General features: G+C 33.9%; 1 protein-coding gene across 1 annotated transcript in view; it reads left to right on the top strand.

The window, feature by feature from the left end:
* Positions 1-14,628, top strand: part of LOC124369724 (ubiquitin-conjugating enzyme E2 H) — a 62,301-nt gene that overhangs the window by 16,795 nt on the left and 30,878 nt on the right. The window contains exon 2 of the mRNA XM_046827782.1: positions 3,122-3,198. Coding sequence (XP_046683738.1) covers positions 3,122-3,198 — 77 coding nt within the window. The remainder of the gene's footprint in view (positions 1-3,121; positions 3,199-14,628) is intronic.

Genomic DNA, 14,628 nt, shown 5'->3' with positions numbered 1-14,628 from the left:
TCAGACCAGTCTTCTACACCAGAAATCGACACTGCAGAGGGTTGGGAAACAGTCAAAGAAGAAGCATTAGAGCTAGAGAAGGATGCAGAGTTCGAAGACTTTGATACTTTTGATGATGGCTGTGTGTGGGGAGTTGACGGACGCTAACATAATTTCTTCTGTGTCCTCTGTTCCGGACGAAAATGTGGCTGCCGAAGATGACGATGAACCAGATTGTGTAATGCCCGACCCGAATTTATTTATGGCTCTAGAACAGCCATTGGTGTTCTAAAGTGTTTTTTTTCTTAAAAAGGGTGGTTTGAGTGAAAGTATGGTAAAATCTATAACTAAATTGGATTGGTCATTGGATATTATCAACGTCACATCACGTAAGCAGACTACTATTGCTGACTTTTTCTCTAACAAACAGGGTGAAAACAGCATAAATAATGATGCCATTGAATAGCAAAATGTTGATTAGGCCATTTAACCTTTAACAATTTGTAATTTTCAGTATGGTAATACTGTACAGTACGAGTACTGTATTTTATTTTACTGTATTTTTTACTATCTGTAGCGTAAGATTTTTAAGTTTTGTTCAGGTCATGTTTGCTTTTCAATTTTCTTTTAATGTGTTTTCAAAGTACATAGCTACTGTATTACAGTTTTTCTGTATTACATATTGTATTCTTAATTGAAACAAAAAATTAAAAATAAAGTTTCATTGTTCCAAATTAAATGCATTTTTATTTCGTTTTACACACTATTTAAATACAGTACAGCATATGATTTCACAACGTTTTAACACGACTGAGCTGATGGTCTGTAAACCTCGATGTAGCGAAATTATACCTAACCTAACCTCAATATAACGAACTTCATTATAACAAAATACTCTATATAACGAATTTTTTGTCCAGTCCCTTGAGGTTCGTTATATTGAGGTTTGACTGTACTATGACACATAAGGAATTATTTAAAGCTTTAGACAGGACTCTCTAAGATATGCGTAGCTGCAAGTAAATTATTGGGAGAATGAATGTTGGTGGCTGGTAATTTTAGACAAACACTGCCTGTAGAGTACACCTTAACAGTTTCCTAATATCTGATGAATACTCACATTCATAGACATAGGAGATGGGAGGTGTTCTGACAGTCTGATGATTCTACGTGAGGGTTGCACAAAATAATTTTTATAGAGGGAAGTGATGGATTAAATAATTTATTACTGTGTCTAATAGACAGTTAATAGTTGGAACATGACAAAAGTGAAAAACAAGTTTATGTTTTGACCCTGTAGCAAAGCACGGATATTCAGCTATTATTGTAAATATAAAACCCTTTAAAAAAACAAACAAATAACTTTACCTTGATTTGATAGTCTTAAAATCAAATAATAATAAAAAGCATTCTAAAAATGAATGCTAAAATTGGTGGGTTTCATTTTTTAAATAAGATTGTTGGTAATTCTCCACTATTACTGTATTTATTTACAACTATTACTGAAATATATTACAAAAGTAACATTTTAATTCATATTTCAAATGATTTTAAGTGTCACAAACACAAACAAATATAAACAATACAAAGTGTTATTACAATATGTCTTCATATATTGCTTCAAGTTCGTGAATTTGAATTATTTAATGCTTACTTTGTAATAACTTAAGCATGGTGCTTCTGATATAAAAGTAATCAAATAGAGCAAAATTAACTGAGGAGGAAAGATAAATTGAGATACTGGCAGTGATAAGTCTATATGGCATGCCAGTTCTTATCTTGTCCAAACTGAAGTTAATTACAGATAGAACTACATAGAGGTTGAGGTGCTCACATGGTATGAGATTGATTTTTAGATACAAGTTTTGAAATTGTGTCATTAAAGAATGAAGCTGGCCTCATCTGTAACCAATTAAATTTCTGCACATAAACATTTTAACCTCTTCATCGTTGTTGGAGTACTGACGTCCAAATTACTCTGTAAGTGGCCCAACAAGCGAAAGTTACAGATTGGTGCTTGTTCAAGTGTTTCCCAATGAATTTGGTTTAATTTTTCGCGAGTCAATGTAGCTGTATGTGCGTATGTTGTATTTGACTCCAAGAATTGTCATGGACCTGAAAAGCACTTCGAACATGTATATCTCACCTTTTTCACCGATATGACAGTTTTATGGGATCAAGCAGTTGACAGTAGTATGCAGGGTTACTCATCCACCATTGATAGAGAAAATCAATGAGCAATACGCCTCTGCAGTCCCAAAAAACCATAGCAAAATAGCTCTTGTCCCTGAGGCGGGAGTGTATGTCTCTTGCTTTCCACTGACTCTCGGCTATTGGTTAATTGTTTTTGCTAGTGATAGACTTCAGTCCTTGATATCTTTTTTTCATGTACTGTGCAGTTGGTAAACGAAAAATTTCAACGGGTTTTATGCCCTCCCATGACAACAAATTTTATAACAATGCTTTGCTCAACAGACGTGTGCTCAGACATATGCTACTAAAAAAGCCTGTCTGGTTTGGTGAACCACATACCCATCTCTTTCTTGTATCATCCCAACCCAACATAAATAAAGACGTCACACCATTCACTTTACTTATGGAGTTCTGAAAAGAAAAGTTCAGTTAATATTTTATTAAACCTTGTACTATCTCAAGGGACGCTGTTTTTTTTTGCCAGAAGTGCAGGGTGGCTGTGATATATCTCAATAGTACAAACATTAAAGATGATATAGTAATTACCAGAATTACCAATTTGTTTTGTGTCTGTATTTAAGCCCTGATAATTTATTTAATTGTAAATTGTATGATTTTGCAGTGATATTTTTGGATATTGATGTTACATAAATACACTAATAATTTAAGAACAGTGCACATTAATTCCAAGTAACTAATCTGTTTTAAGAGAAATATTTTACCAATAAGAAATATATTTAAAGGATTTTGTTTGTATTACAAATCACTATATGTATTTCTTTGTACAAATACATATGTGTGTGTGTGTGTGTGTGTGTGTGTGTGTGTGTGAGTGTGTGCGTGTGTGTGCGTGTGTACGTGCGTACATGTGTATTTGTTGGTGATTGTAATAAAGTAAATGTGTGGTGTTGATTTTTGTTGTCGTGTGTTTCCTTAATAACTATTTCAGAATAGAGAGCAAACATGAAGTAACAATTTTGGGAGGACTTAATGAGTTCTGCGTCAAGTTCTATGGACCCAGTGGCAGTAAGTATCAGAATCTCAACATAATAATATAATTAGTCTAAACATGACCCATAATTTGAAGTGTAAGGCTAAAGGAAAGCTCACACTTCCTGAAGGTCTGTGCCATCCAGGCACATTGGATTGCTCATACAAAACATTAAAAAAATAATTAAATGGAAAATACAGGTCATCCAGTGAAAGTGAAAACTGCCACACATCCACCTGTTCTAAGTATGATTAATATTGGTAGTCAAGTGAATAAAGGCTTTACTTATAAGCTAGCTTGACAATTGAGCAGCATGTTGTTGAAGTTCTAAGCTTCTGAACTATAGAATAGAATATATTTATTGCGTTGCCTGAAGGCACTTCGACATGACTGTCTGTTTTTCAATTTTGCGATGATTCAAACAGCTTTTTTTTTAGTCTGAATACTCTTTCCAAGTTTGATATGGCACAACTGCCCCACAGAGAAATCCGGTACGACAGGTATGGAAATATTAATCCATCATTAATACATTAGCCATACAAAGCTTTGATAAATTTTGAAGGATAAAAATTCCAGTTGCCAATTTAGCACATGCACTTTCAATGTGAACTTTCCAGGTTAACCCTTTATGTAGGTGTGTTCCTAGAAGTTGAGCAGAATCAGTTTCCTCCAGAACAATGTTATCCACCATTACTGTTGGGGTTTCATAAGTATTCAACCCATGTAGACAGCAGTTGATGTAATTTATCATTTCATGATTAGTTTTGAGATTATTTACCAGACAATTTTGAATGCAGGAATTAAGATCAATGAAGGTTTGAATCTCCAAAGAAGTATTGAATGATTTTACCATATAAGGGTGACGCATGGATGTTATTTACATAAATCAATAAAAGACAGGACCCAAGATTGATCCCTGTGGGACTCCTTTCCTTGGTATATCCTAATACTACTTGATACTGCATTCTGGACCTGAACACATTGACTTCTGCTTCTCAAGTATGAGTAGAGCCACTGGTGTGCTGTTCTTACACCACAGCCTTCCAGCTTGTGTAGCAATATACCATGATTAACAGTATCAAATGCTTTTGAGAGATCAAGAAAGACACTGAGTGTTCTTTAAATGTAGCTATAGTCTTCTGTAGCCCAGAGGATGGTGTAATATCGTATATGTGTAATATATATGTGCCTTTCAAGTATTGTAGTCATGAACCTGGTTAAAACAAACTGTTAAACTTTTAAAGTTGCTCTATATTGTTTTTATTTTTAAATATTTCCACGTAACACTGTTCAAACGGCAGTGAATACTTTATGGTGGATGACATGTCGGTTTGTTAAAAACACCTATACTAAATTAACATAACAACAATAACCCACATAAAACAGGGTGTGGGGGGGGGGGGTGTGGGTTAATATGACATAAAACATAATTTGTACAAATATAACATATATAGTAATAAAATGTATTTAAAAAAAATTGAATAAATAGAAATAATCAACAGTAAATAGTATACGAGGTATGTCCAGAAAGTAAGTGTACTCAATTTATGTAGGATTCTAAAAAATGTATTAAAACAAAAACATACTTGGGTACACTTGTACATATGTAAGTTATTTTTCAACATAGTCACTATCCCTCTCGATGTAAGTGGTGAGCCGTGGGATTAATTTTTTGATGCCTGCCTCGAAGAAGTCTCCCGCCAGCTCTTTTGCCTACTTCTCCAACTCCGCCTTCATCTCCTCGTCCATTGAAAACTTGTTTCCACTCATGAGCACCTTCAGGGAAGTGAAGAAGAGGAAATCTAAAAGGGCCCCAGGTCAGGGGAATATGGGGGATGGTTCAAAACGTCCCATCCAAAAGAGTCCAGGAGTTGCTTCGTGGTGTTGGCCATGTGAGGTCTGGCATTGTCGTGCAGCAGGCAGACTCCCTTCGTCAGCGTGCCCCTCCTTTTATTCTGAATCGTCCTTTTTAACTTTTTTAGCATCTCACAGTATCTTGCCGCGTTGATGGTCTCCTAGTGAGACAGATGTTCAATCAAAATTTTGGCTTTATGGTCTCAAAACATGGATACCATAATTTGGCGGAGGGTGACAAGGTGTGACGGCATTGCTTAGACTGCCTCTTAGTTTCAGACGTCTAGTGGGCAACCCAAGTTTCATCTCTAGTAACAATAGAGTAGGGAAAATCATCGCCTTTGAGTTCGTTGCGTTCAAAAAACTCTTTGGAGCTCTGCACTCGATTCAACTTGTGCTGTTCTGTCAGCTGTTTTGGGACCCACTTCGCAGACAATTTCCGATATCCGAGAGTTTCTGTGATTATTTCGTGTATCAGGGATCTGGAGATTTGCGGAAACATCGCAGAAATTTCATCTAACGTCAACCTGCAAAAGTCTCGGACCGCAATCTCAATTTTTTCCACAAGTTCATTAGCCACAATTGAAGGTCTTCCACTCTTCTGATTGTCACGCACGGAAGTACGGCCACTTTTAAACCCGCGACACCACTTGTACGACTCATAGCTCCATTACCGTAAATTTCACCTCATTATAAATTTCAACCGGAGCTTTTCCCTTCACAACAAGGTAGCGAATGATGGCGCGAATTTCGCATTTGGTGGGAGATACAATCAACATTTTTCGTGAGGGATAGTACTGCGTCAAGAGTTTTCAACACACTAACCTCGGATTGGTCTCGTTTTGAAGGGGAGGGGCAGGCTACGCGGCAGTGTTGCCAACATGTCGAAAAAGTATTCCCTACAGCTCTGAGAATACCAGTACACTTACTTTCTAGTCATGCTTCGTAATCCTTCACATAAAATATTATAATGATCAAAAACTTATTCAGTTGTGAACAGATTCACACACAAACTCATTCACCCCTCCACTCACTCACTCCTTTATGATATATATATATATATATATATATATATCATATATAAATAAATAAATATATATAAATAAATAAATATATATATATATAATATATAAATAAATAAATATATATAAATATATATATATATATATATATATATATATATATATTTAACCCTAGAAGTGGCAATGCTAAACTTCCACAGTGGCAAGCTCTTTTTGGCCACTTTGCAGAGTATTTTTTAGAAATTCACCAAAAATATATTTATTACTCTAACCTAGTCATGTTGCATACTGAATTCTTCAGAAAGAGTTGAATTTTCATATTATGATAAAATAAAATGATTTCTTGAAACCTGAATGGGACTTATGTGAAAAACCAAAAAATGTTGATTGACCGAACTAAAATTGTAACTTTGACACTTTGTAAAAAATAACAAAAACATAGTTACAGAAAATCCATTATATACCAAAGGTAGAAACAATAATTACCTACAAATAACAAAGGAAAAAGTTTGAAAATTGTAAAAAAATAAATAAAAAAATAAAAAATAATTTTTTTTGCAAAATAGAAAAAAAAGTTGTTTTGTTGAAACTGGTAAAAAACAACCTAAATGCTGTAGAATCTTTGCATACTATATTTTATTTTGAAGAGAAAGAGTTTTTCTACAAATCTACCAGATCAGTTTATTACAGTAAATTATTATTTTTAGTTTTTTGTTTGTGATCAAACTTGAAAATGAAATTTGGTACCAGGAAACAGTGAATAAACAAACTAACACAAGATCGTAAAAACAATGCCAAATTTATTACAAACCAAAAAGATAGACAATGTTATAATAATAAAGAAAATATATAGCTATATGTACAAGCCAAGAGAAACGAAACAGTCACGTAGGCCTACTCAGCTAGTTTTGCCACAGACCGCGGGAGAAAACTTAGGATTATTTCAGTTAGTTCCATTGATTATTTCATCGTGATGTTGATGATACTATATGAAATGTATTTGAAATTTAGTGGTGAACGCAACTGTGCAAACTAGGCGTAAAAATAATTATCGGTTGCCTAGCAATAAGCGGCAATGTGAAGCGACTTCTAAGACGTCGCTTGCCACTTAGAGGGTTAAAGGGTGATCCAAAATGAACTGGTTTTAATATATCAAAGTAAAAAGTTTATTTTTACAAAGAACACAAACACGATTTTTTTTTTTTTTTGCCTTTGTTGACGAGTGACACATCAGCTCAATACTGCTTTACAGCACAACTCCTAGTCAAAGAACTTACACTAAAAATAACAATTAAAACATATTCAACACAAATTCAAAACTGACAACAAGAGTAAGAAAGTAATTAACACACAATCAAAATAATATCAAAACTTATATGAAATAACAAATTAAATAAACTATCTATACATGTGAGACTGATATTGCTTCAGTCTCTTTTTGAAAGCCGAGACCGATAGCTGCTTGAGGTCACAGGGGAGATCATTATAAAGTTTAGGCCCGAAGTAGGAGAACCCTCTCCTTCCCACCTCAAGCCTAACCCTTGCAAAATGCAGTAGTGCGTCCTGTCGGGTACCGCGGAGAGCAACCTCCCCCCGGGTCACAAGTCTATCCACCAGGTACCACGGCTCCCGCGCCGCCAGCACACGGTGGACTAGAGTGCAAGTCTGCATCCTGCATACGGCTTGTGTTGGCAAAAGTCCGGCAGCATCCCGAAATGCAGACACATGCTCCCGTCCACGATAACATAAACATATTCATCCAACCATCCAATTTTGTGTACCGAAAATGATGTTGGGCTTATGACCTCTACTGCACTGACATGCAAGAACAATGAAATTGACTATAACTGCACAACAAGTTTCCACTTCAATTTTTACCATAACTCATAGAATTTGATCCTTTAAGTTACGTATGTTTTGGGGTTTATTGGCATACACAAGTGACTTAAGATAATCCCTAAGAAAACATCACAAGTATGTAAGTTACATAATCTTGGTGGGCATTGTTATGTGTATCGTCCAAAATGAGGTGATCTGAGTACGGCTCATGGACCAATTGAATTGTTTCTTGAGAGTATGAGAGGTGGAATCATCTTGCTGAAACCACATTTCGTTAATGTTCGTTTCACAGTGACGAATCAAGTGGAGGATGGGCCCCCTTTGAGAATTTGAACAAAGACGCTTTTATTAAAAAAATGATTCTCATATTTTAACCATTACAAAATGGACTAAATGAATTAAACTTTTAGTATGAGTAAATTTCATTCTAAAAATTTTATTTTTTATCGCAAAGAAATGTAAACTTTTCTGTTATAGTAAAGATAATGGTAAAGTGAAACGAAGGTGGCCTCTCCTAAAAATCATTACTGGATCCGCCCTTGCCATTTCATCCAAATAAGACTACTAAAACTCCTTTATAGTTGTAAATTATTGATCTCCATTAACTTGTCCTGCACCTTCTTCAAAAAAAAAAAAAAAAAAAAAAAAAAAAAAAAATAGGGCTGATGATGGTGCCAAACCAAAACTGCACTAAACTGTCACTCATTGTAGATGCATTTTTCTTTCTTGAATCATGCAAGTATTTTCTGACCCCCATATTCAGCAATTCTGCTTATTCACAAATGAAATGGGAGAGAGGAATGGATACGAAATTGGATTGAAGAACCATTGGTGGATTAAGGTATTAAGGTAATTAGTCAATTGAAAATAGATAGTGAGATGTGAACTAGATAAAGCAGGGTTTAGCTATGTCATAATCATAAAAAAGCCTTGAAAACATAATAAGGCATTTGAGATCATCATGCAAGAGAATGTTACTCATAAAAAATTAATAGGCATTATGATACACAAAAGAGAAGTAGAGAATATATGTGTAAAAATGAAATTATTTTTAGTGGTTTTGAGTTGTACCTGACAAATAAGGAATTTAAAACAAATGTCAGCTGTCACAATGACAATTTAACAAGCTAAATTAATAACAGTGTATTACCGAAGTAATTAAATGAAGTATAAATAACGAAGTATAAAAAAAATATTTAGGTCTAACTGTTGATAATAAATTCATTTCAAAGTATCATACATTAGACCTGCATAAAAAATTAAGTAAAATTAAAGTCATATCAATCACTGATTGAGTATCATGTAAAATATGGTATTAGCACATGATGTATGGAGACAAGGGTGTACTTGGATGAAAACTAGTCTGCGGTTTAGACGAGATCACTCAGTTCGTAATGACACGCTGATTCCCTTCCCAGTACAATGCCCCGTGTTGTTTCCTGTTGTTATCTTCTAATGTATATTTTTTATACTATTTTAGTTACATTATATTATTTTTTGATAATATGGTTCTTATGAAATTTGCCTTATATTGAAGTAAGTAAAGAAAACTATAACATTGTAATAAAAGCTGTAATAATATACTACATAGTTAATCACTGAATCTTCATATTGTACAATTTAACCTACAATATGATTCCTTATTCTAGTTAATTACTTAGTTCTTCCTTTTAACTTTTTTGTACTATTCACATAATTATGTAATTATTGATTTAAAAATTTGACTCCATTTATAAATTATACTTATTTTTATGTAACATACTGAAAATATGTATTAGAATACTTCTGGGGGAAAAATTAATATTACATTTAAGTATCATTAAAACGGGACATGGTACAAAACAGAAATTTTTATGCTAATTAGTTTTATCATGTGATAAGGTAACAAATTATTGTAGATCACAAAAATTGCTATAATTGTGTCCCATAATGAACAGTTTCTTTTAAAATTCCTTGTTTTCACTGTAATGATACAAAACCCATATTTGTAAGGAAATCAGTGGATACTTTAAATACCAATAAGCTTTAGTGCTAATAGTTCTTTTATACTGCAAGCTTTTTAATTTTATGATCTTGTCTGTAAGTTAGGCTTTTTTTTCTTTGAAGCTTTTAATTTTTTCATTGCTTATGTAGTTATTTGTAATCTGGATGGGTCTTTCAGGATTGACATCGACCAAACAGCTATTTACTATGTTAAATTAAATGTTGTTAATTTACATACAAAAGACTATTCCAAACTCACTTGCATTATTTTTTCTTTCTTTGGATAGATATAACTACTGCCAAGCCAAAATAATTTTAATTATTTTAGTACTCTGTATATGTAGTGTTGGTATTGATTTAATTGTTTCAAAATTGCTAAAGTATTAAGGAGATTATTGCAATAAACTATGTTTCAATAGTTGAAAAATATTCATCTTTCAATTTAATCCAACAAATCCTTGCTTTTTTAATATTTATCTTAGTTTTCCTTCTGCAAGTCTATATTCACTACTTTGCTAAATATTCATTTTGTAGTATGGTAAAAATTATCATATTACAAAACTGTACAAGCAAGCATTATTAATACATTACATTACATTTAGTTTTACATCAAAACTAACATAAAAATCATCACTGAAACAAACAAGCCTTTTAAAATATTAAACAGTAACATGAAACAAGCAGCCCAGCACGGTTTACTCGAGATCAGCTAACTGGCTGATGTCACATCACCATTTGTCGCTCTGCCCACATGAGCATGTTTTCTTATACCATGACATTGGCATGTAGGGCTTTGCTGCACAGTTACACAAAGTATTTAGAAAACTTAGCAAAGGAGATAGAGCCCTAATATTGATAAAAATAAACCATGCTAAGCCTTTTAAATCAGAATGGAATCAACCGCATGTTTAAAATACAATAATTATCTATTGAATGCTTAAATACATGTATGCTTATCAGTTGGTAAATTTGGATAAAAATAAAATAACATATTTTCTTGTGAAAACTAGATATCTTTACCTCTCCAAGTGCTGATTAAAATGTTCTAATTGCCGAGCCCCATTTTTGCTACCTGTTTATGCTTGTAGATAAGATTTTCTATACTATTTATTTTTAAACTAGAGCCTTACTGTTATAGATAATTTTTTTCAGGCAATCAAGGAGAATAATATAAAAATAAATTAAATGACTTACCTTTATTTAAAATCTGTGTATTAACCATCTCTTTGAAAAATTTTTTTTTTTATTTGTTACTCGTCGTTTGTATAGATCACATACTAATAAATCAAAATGAAAATCCATTATACATTAGATTTTCTCTATTTATTGTGATTACATACATAAATAACACAAGACCATTATTCCAAAGGATATAAGTAAAAAATGTCATTATATAAAACAACAGACTGACGACAGACGCTCAACTGACAAAAATACAGTTGACTTGCAGCTGAGTGGTTACAGCTATCATTATATAATTAATAAAATACATAATTCGTGTCATGTCTGATATGAAAAGAATTAATGAAATGAAAATTAGTGAAACTATGCACTATTTGAAAGTCATCTCAGGTATGGGGGAGCGGCATGTGGAGGCACAACTCATTTTAACATCTTGAAAGTCCTCAAAATTCAGAAGAAAGGAATACGATTAATGGTTAAGCTAGGACTTAGAGAAAGTTATAGAGCTACTTTTAAAGAATTTAAAATATGGACAATGACTTCTTTATATACTCTGAAAACAATGTTGTACTTCTTATCAAGAGACTTTCCCCGAAATGGTGATCTTCATGAGCATAATACAAGACATGGTCAAGACTTCCCACTACCTCCTCACAGGAGAGATGTATTTGAGAAAAAAAATCAATCTATGCCGGAAAGAAACTCTTTATTAGGCAATAGATAATAGACAATGTTCTTTATTAACATATTCTTCTAAAACAGTATAGCGTAAAAATTAACGAGTTTTTACATTGTTGGTAGCAAGTCAAGTATAAATCAAGAACAACAAATTCATCAAAAGAGTGGAATGGCTTTTAGCCAGCTGCCGAGCCACTGTCTCAGGTACTGGTCATATGTCTCCTTCACTGCAGCTTGGATCCCATGTGGCTTTGCTTATCTTCATGTTTGGTCAGGTGGTGTACAAGGAGGCAGTAGTGTTTCGCATATCAGTTATTTTAGGTGAGCAGCTGTGATCCCATTTTGAGTGGGTTCGTGGTTTTTGTCCTTGCATATGTTACAGTTTCCAGTATGTACAAATTCACTATAGTAAGGATTTTGAGCTCGTTGAACTTTTCCCTACAGGATTCTCTGGGTGATAGATCACAAAGTACCCTTATGCTCTCTTCTGTAGAGTAAGCACCCATTGCCTGTTTGCCTTAGATGAGTTGCCCCAGACTAATAACACGTACCGAAGATATGTTTCAAAAAAGGAATAACAGGCTATTTAAACAGTATTGAGGTCACCGATCGTCTTAATTCTTCTGATGACATAGATTCTTGTGCCCTATTTCCAACAGAGATTATCCACATGAAGTGTCCAAGTTAGTTGTTCACCAAGTGTAATGCTAAGATAAAAAAAGGTAGGTGTTGCTCTTAGTAGTTTCTAAGTCTGGCAGTTTTGACGCTGTTTGTTTTTTGTTTCAAAAAAATAACTGTTTTGTTTTAGATTGGTTCACTACTTAGCTGTTCTATTTACAATAGTTTATAGTATTTAAAGCAGCGGTGGCAGTGAATTCTATAATATTTTGGTTTCTATTGCCTTGCAGTAATACCGTATCATCAGCATACACAAGCGATGTACAATGGTTGTGTATATATACGGGGAAGTCATTCGTGAATAAAATAAATAAGACTGGCCCCAGTAAGGATATGGTCTGGGTTTTCGATTTGACATACAGAATTGTTCCTTTATACTTATTCTTACTCTTACTCTTACTCCTGTGGCCACTCGAAACCCAGATGATTTTTGACCTCGCCAACAATGTCTCTCCAACTTCCTCTATCTTGAGCCACTTCCAGTGTAGCGCCAATCGTTCTTAAATCCTTCTCCACCTGATCTCTCCATCGCATCCTAGGTCTGCCCAATGGCCTCACTCCCTCTGGTTCCCCTCGCCACACCTTCTTTATCATTTTATCTTCTCCCCTACGGGCAACATGGCCCATCCATCTCATTCTTTTACTCCTGATCAGTGCAATCACATCGGGATCTTGGTATATTTCTATTAATTCTCTGTTCTTCCTGATCCGCCATATGTCTCCTTCTTGAATTGGTCCAAAAATTCTTCTTGGATCGGATTGTTCCTTTATACTAGAGTTTAATCTCTACGACTTGCATTCTGTTGAGAAGATAGCTTTCAAAACAATCAGCTGCTTTCCCCTTAATGTTCAGATTCTTAAGTTTCCTGAGAAGTTAATTGTGGTCCAGACAGTCAAAGGCTTTGCTGCACTCAAGGAGTATTGCCATGGGGATGTTGTCAGATTCTAAGTGGTCAATGATGGTTTTAACAAAGTTAAGTATGGCTGTGGATGTTGTCTTCACTGTCATAAAGTCATGCTGTTTGTTGGTTAGCAGGTTGTGTTGTTGTAGATGTACTAGTCTGGCCAGGGCAAGTTTCTATACCGCTTTAGAAAATGTGCTGATAAGAGAGATGGACCTAAAGTTGGTTGCATCAGTTGTATGATCTTTCTAAAGTTTTGGATAGACTTGCTACTATTAATAGTTCTGGAAATTTTCCTTGGGCAAAATACTTGTTTGTAATGTCAGTTAGTGGTGGCTGAAGTTGTTCTTTTCAAGTTTTATCAGTTGTTGCTGATATCCATCTACTCCTGCAAAGGGTGTATAGGGAGGGAGGGGGGCTTTGAATGTGTTAATTACACTGACTACTTTCTGTTCTGTAGTTGGGTACAGGAAAAGGCTTTGTTTTGGGGGACTGGGAGGATAGTGATGATCTGCCCATTTTAAGATGTTATCTATGATCGTTACAGAGTGATTAGATGATTCGCAATGGCAGCTTGTTCATTTACTTCCCATCCTTCTACGTGCAAAGTTGTTGGTAGCGTAATTGTTTTACCCATCTTCCTTTCATCGTTAATGATTTTACAAAGTGTTTTTGATTTGTCATTTGATTAGGCACGATTTTTTCCTACTTTTAGTTGTTTAACAATTCGTAGTCTTAAATCATGGGTATACATTTCTTCTTTGCCTTTGCATCGTTCTTGTTCTCTTCTTTTCCTGTTAAGTTTGTATTTGTTACATTCTTTAAGGAATATGTTCTTTAGTTGAACTGTCTATCTGTCTGTAGTCATGCTTTGTTTTTCCTTCTCCTTTTCGACTTAATGCTCTCCTAGAAGAAATTAAGAAAAATCAAAACGGCCACATGAAAATGAAGGCAGCAGTAAAGAACTGGCTCCTGCAAAGAACCAACTAGACAGTGGAAAATTTTACTTGTGGAGAAAAGTAATGTTAATCAAGATCAATGTGATCTTTTATAATTTATAACCACATACATTTTCCTTAATTGACGTTTCTTGTAATATTAAAGATTATGAATAAAGAATTTCTGATTACTTAGATTTCCCATAAATTAAAAAAAATTATAATTGAAAAACAAGATTTGTTATAAAAAATAAATTATAAAAACAATTTTATTACTTGTTTGCATAGCATTGTTTAAATCATATTAATCTAAACCATTATACATAAGATACCTATATTGAGAGTGAACCAAAAGTTAATTAATATACTAAATAATATAAAATTTAACA

Source organism: Homalodisca vitripennis, chromosome X, assembly GCF_021130785.1.
Source record: "Homalodisca vitripennis isolate AUS2020 chromosome X, UT_GWSS_2.1, whole genome shotgun sequence".
NCBI classification, from domain to species: Eukaryota; Metazoa; Arthropoda; class Insecta; order Hemiptera; family Cicadellidae; genus Homalodisca; species Homalodisca vitripennis.
This window is presented reverse-complemented; position numbering and strand designations above follow the sequence as displayed.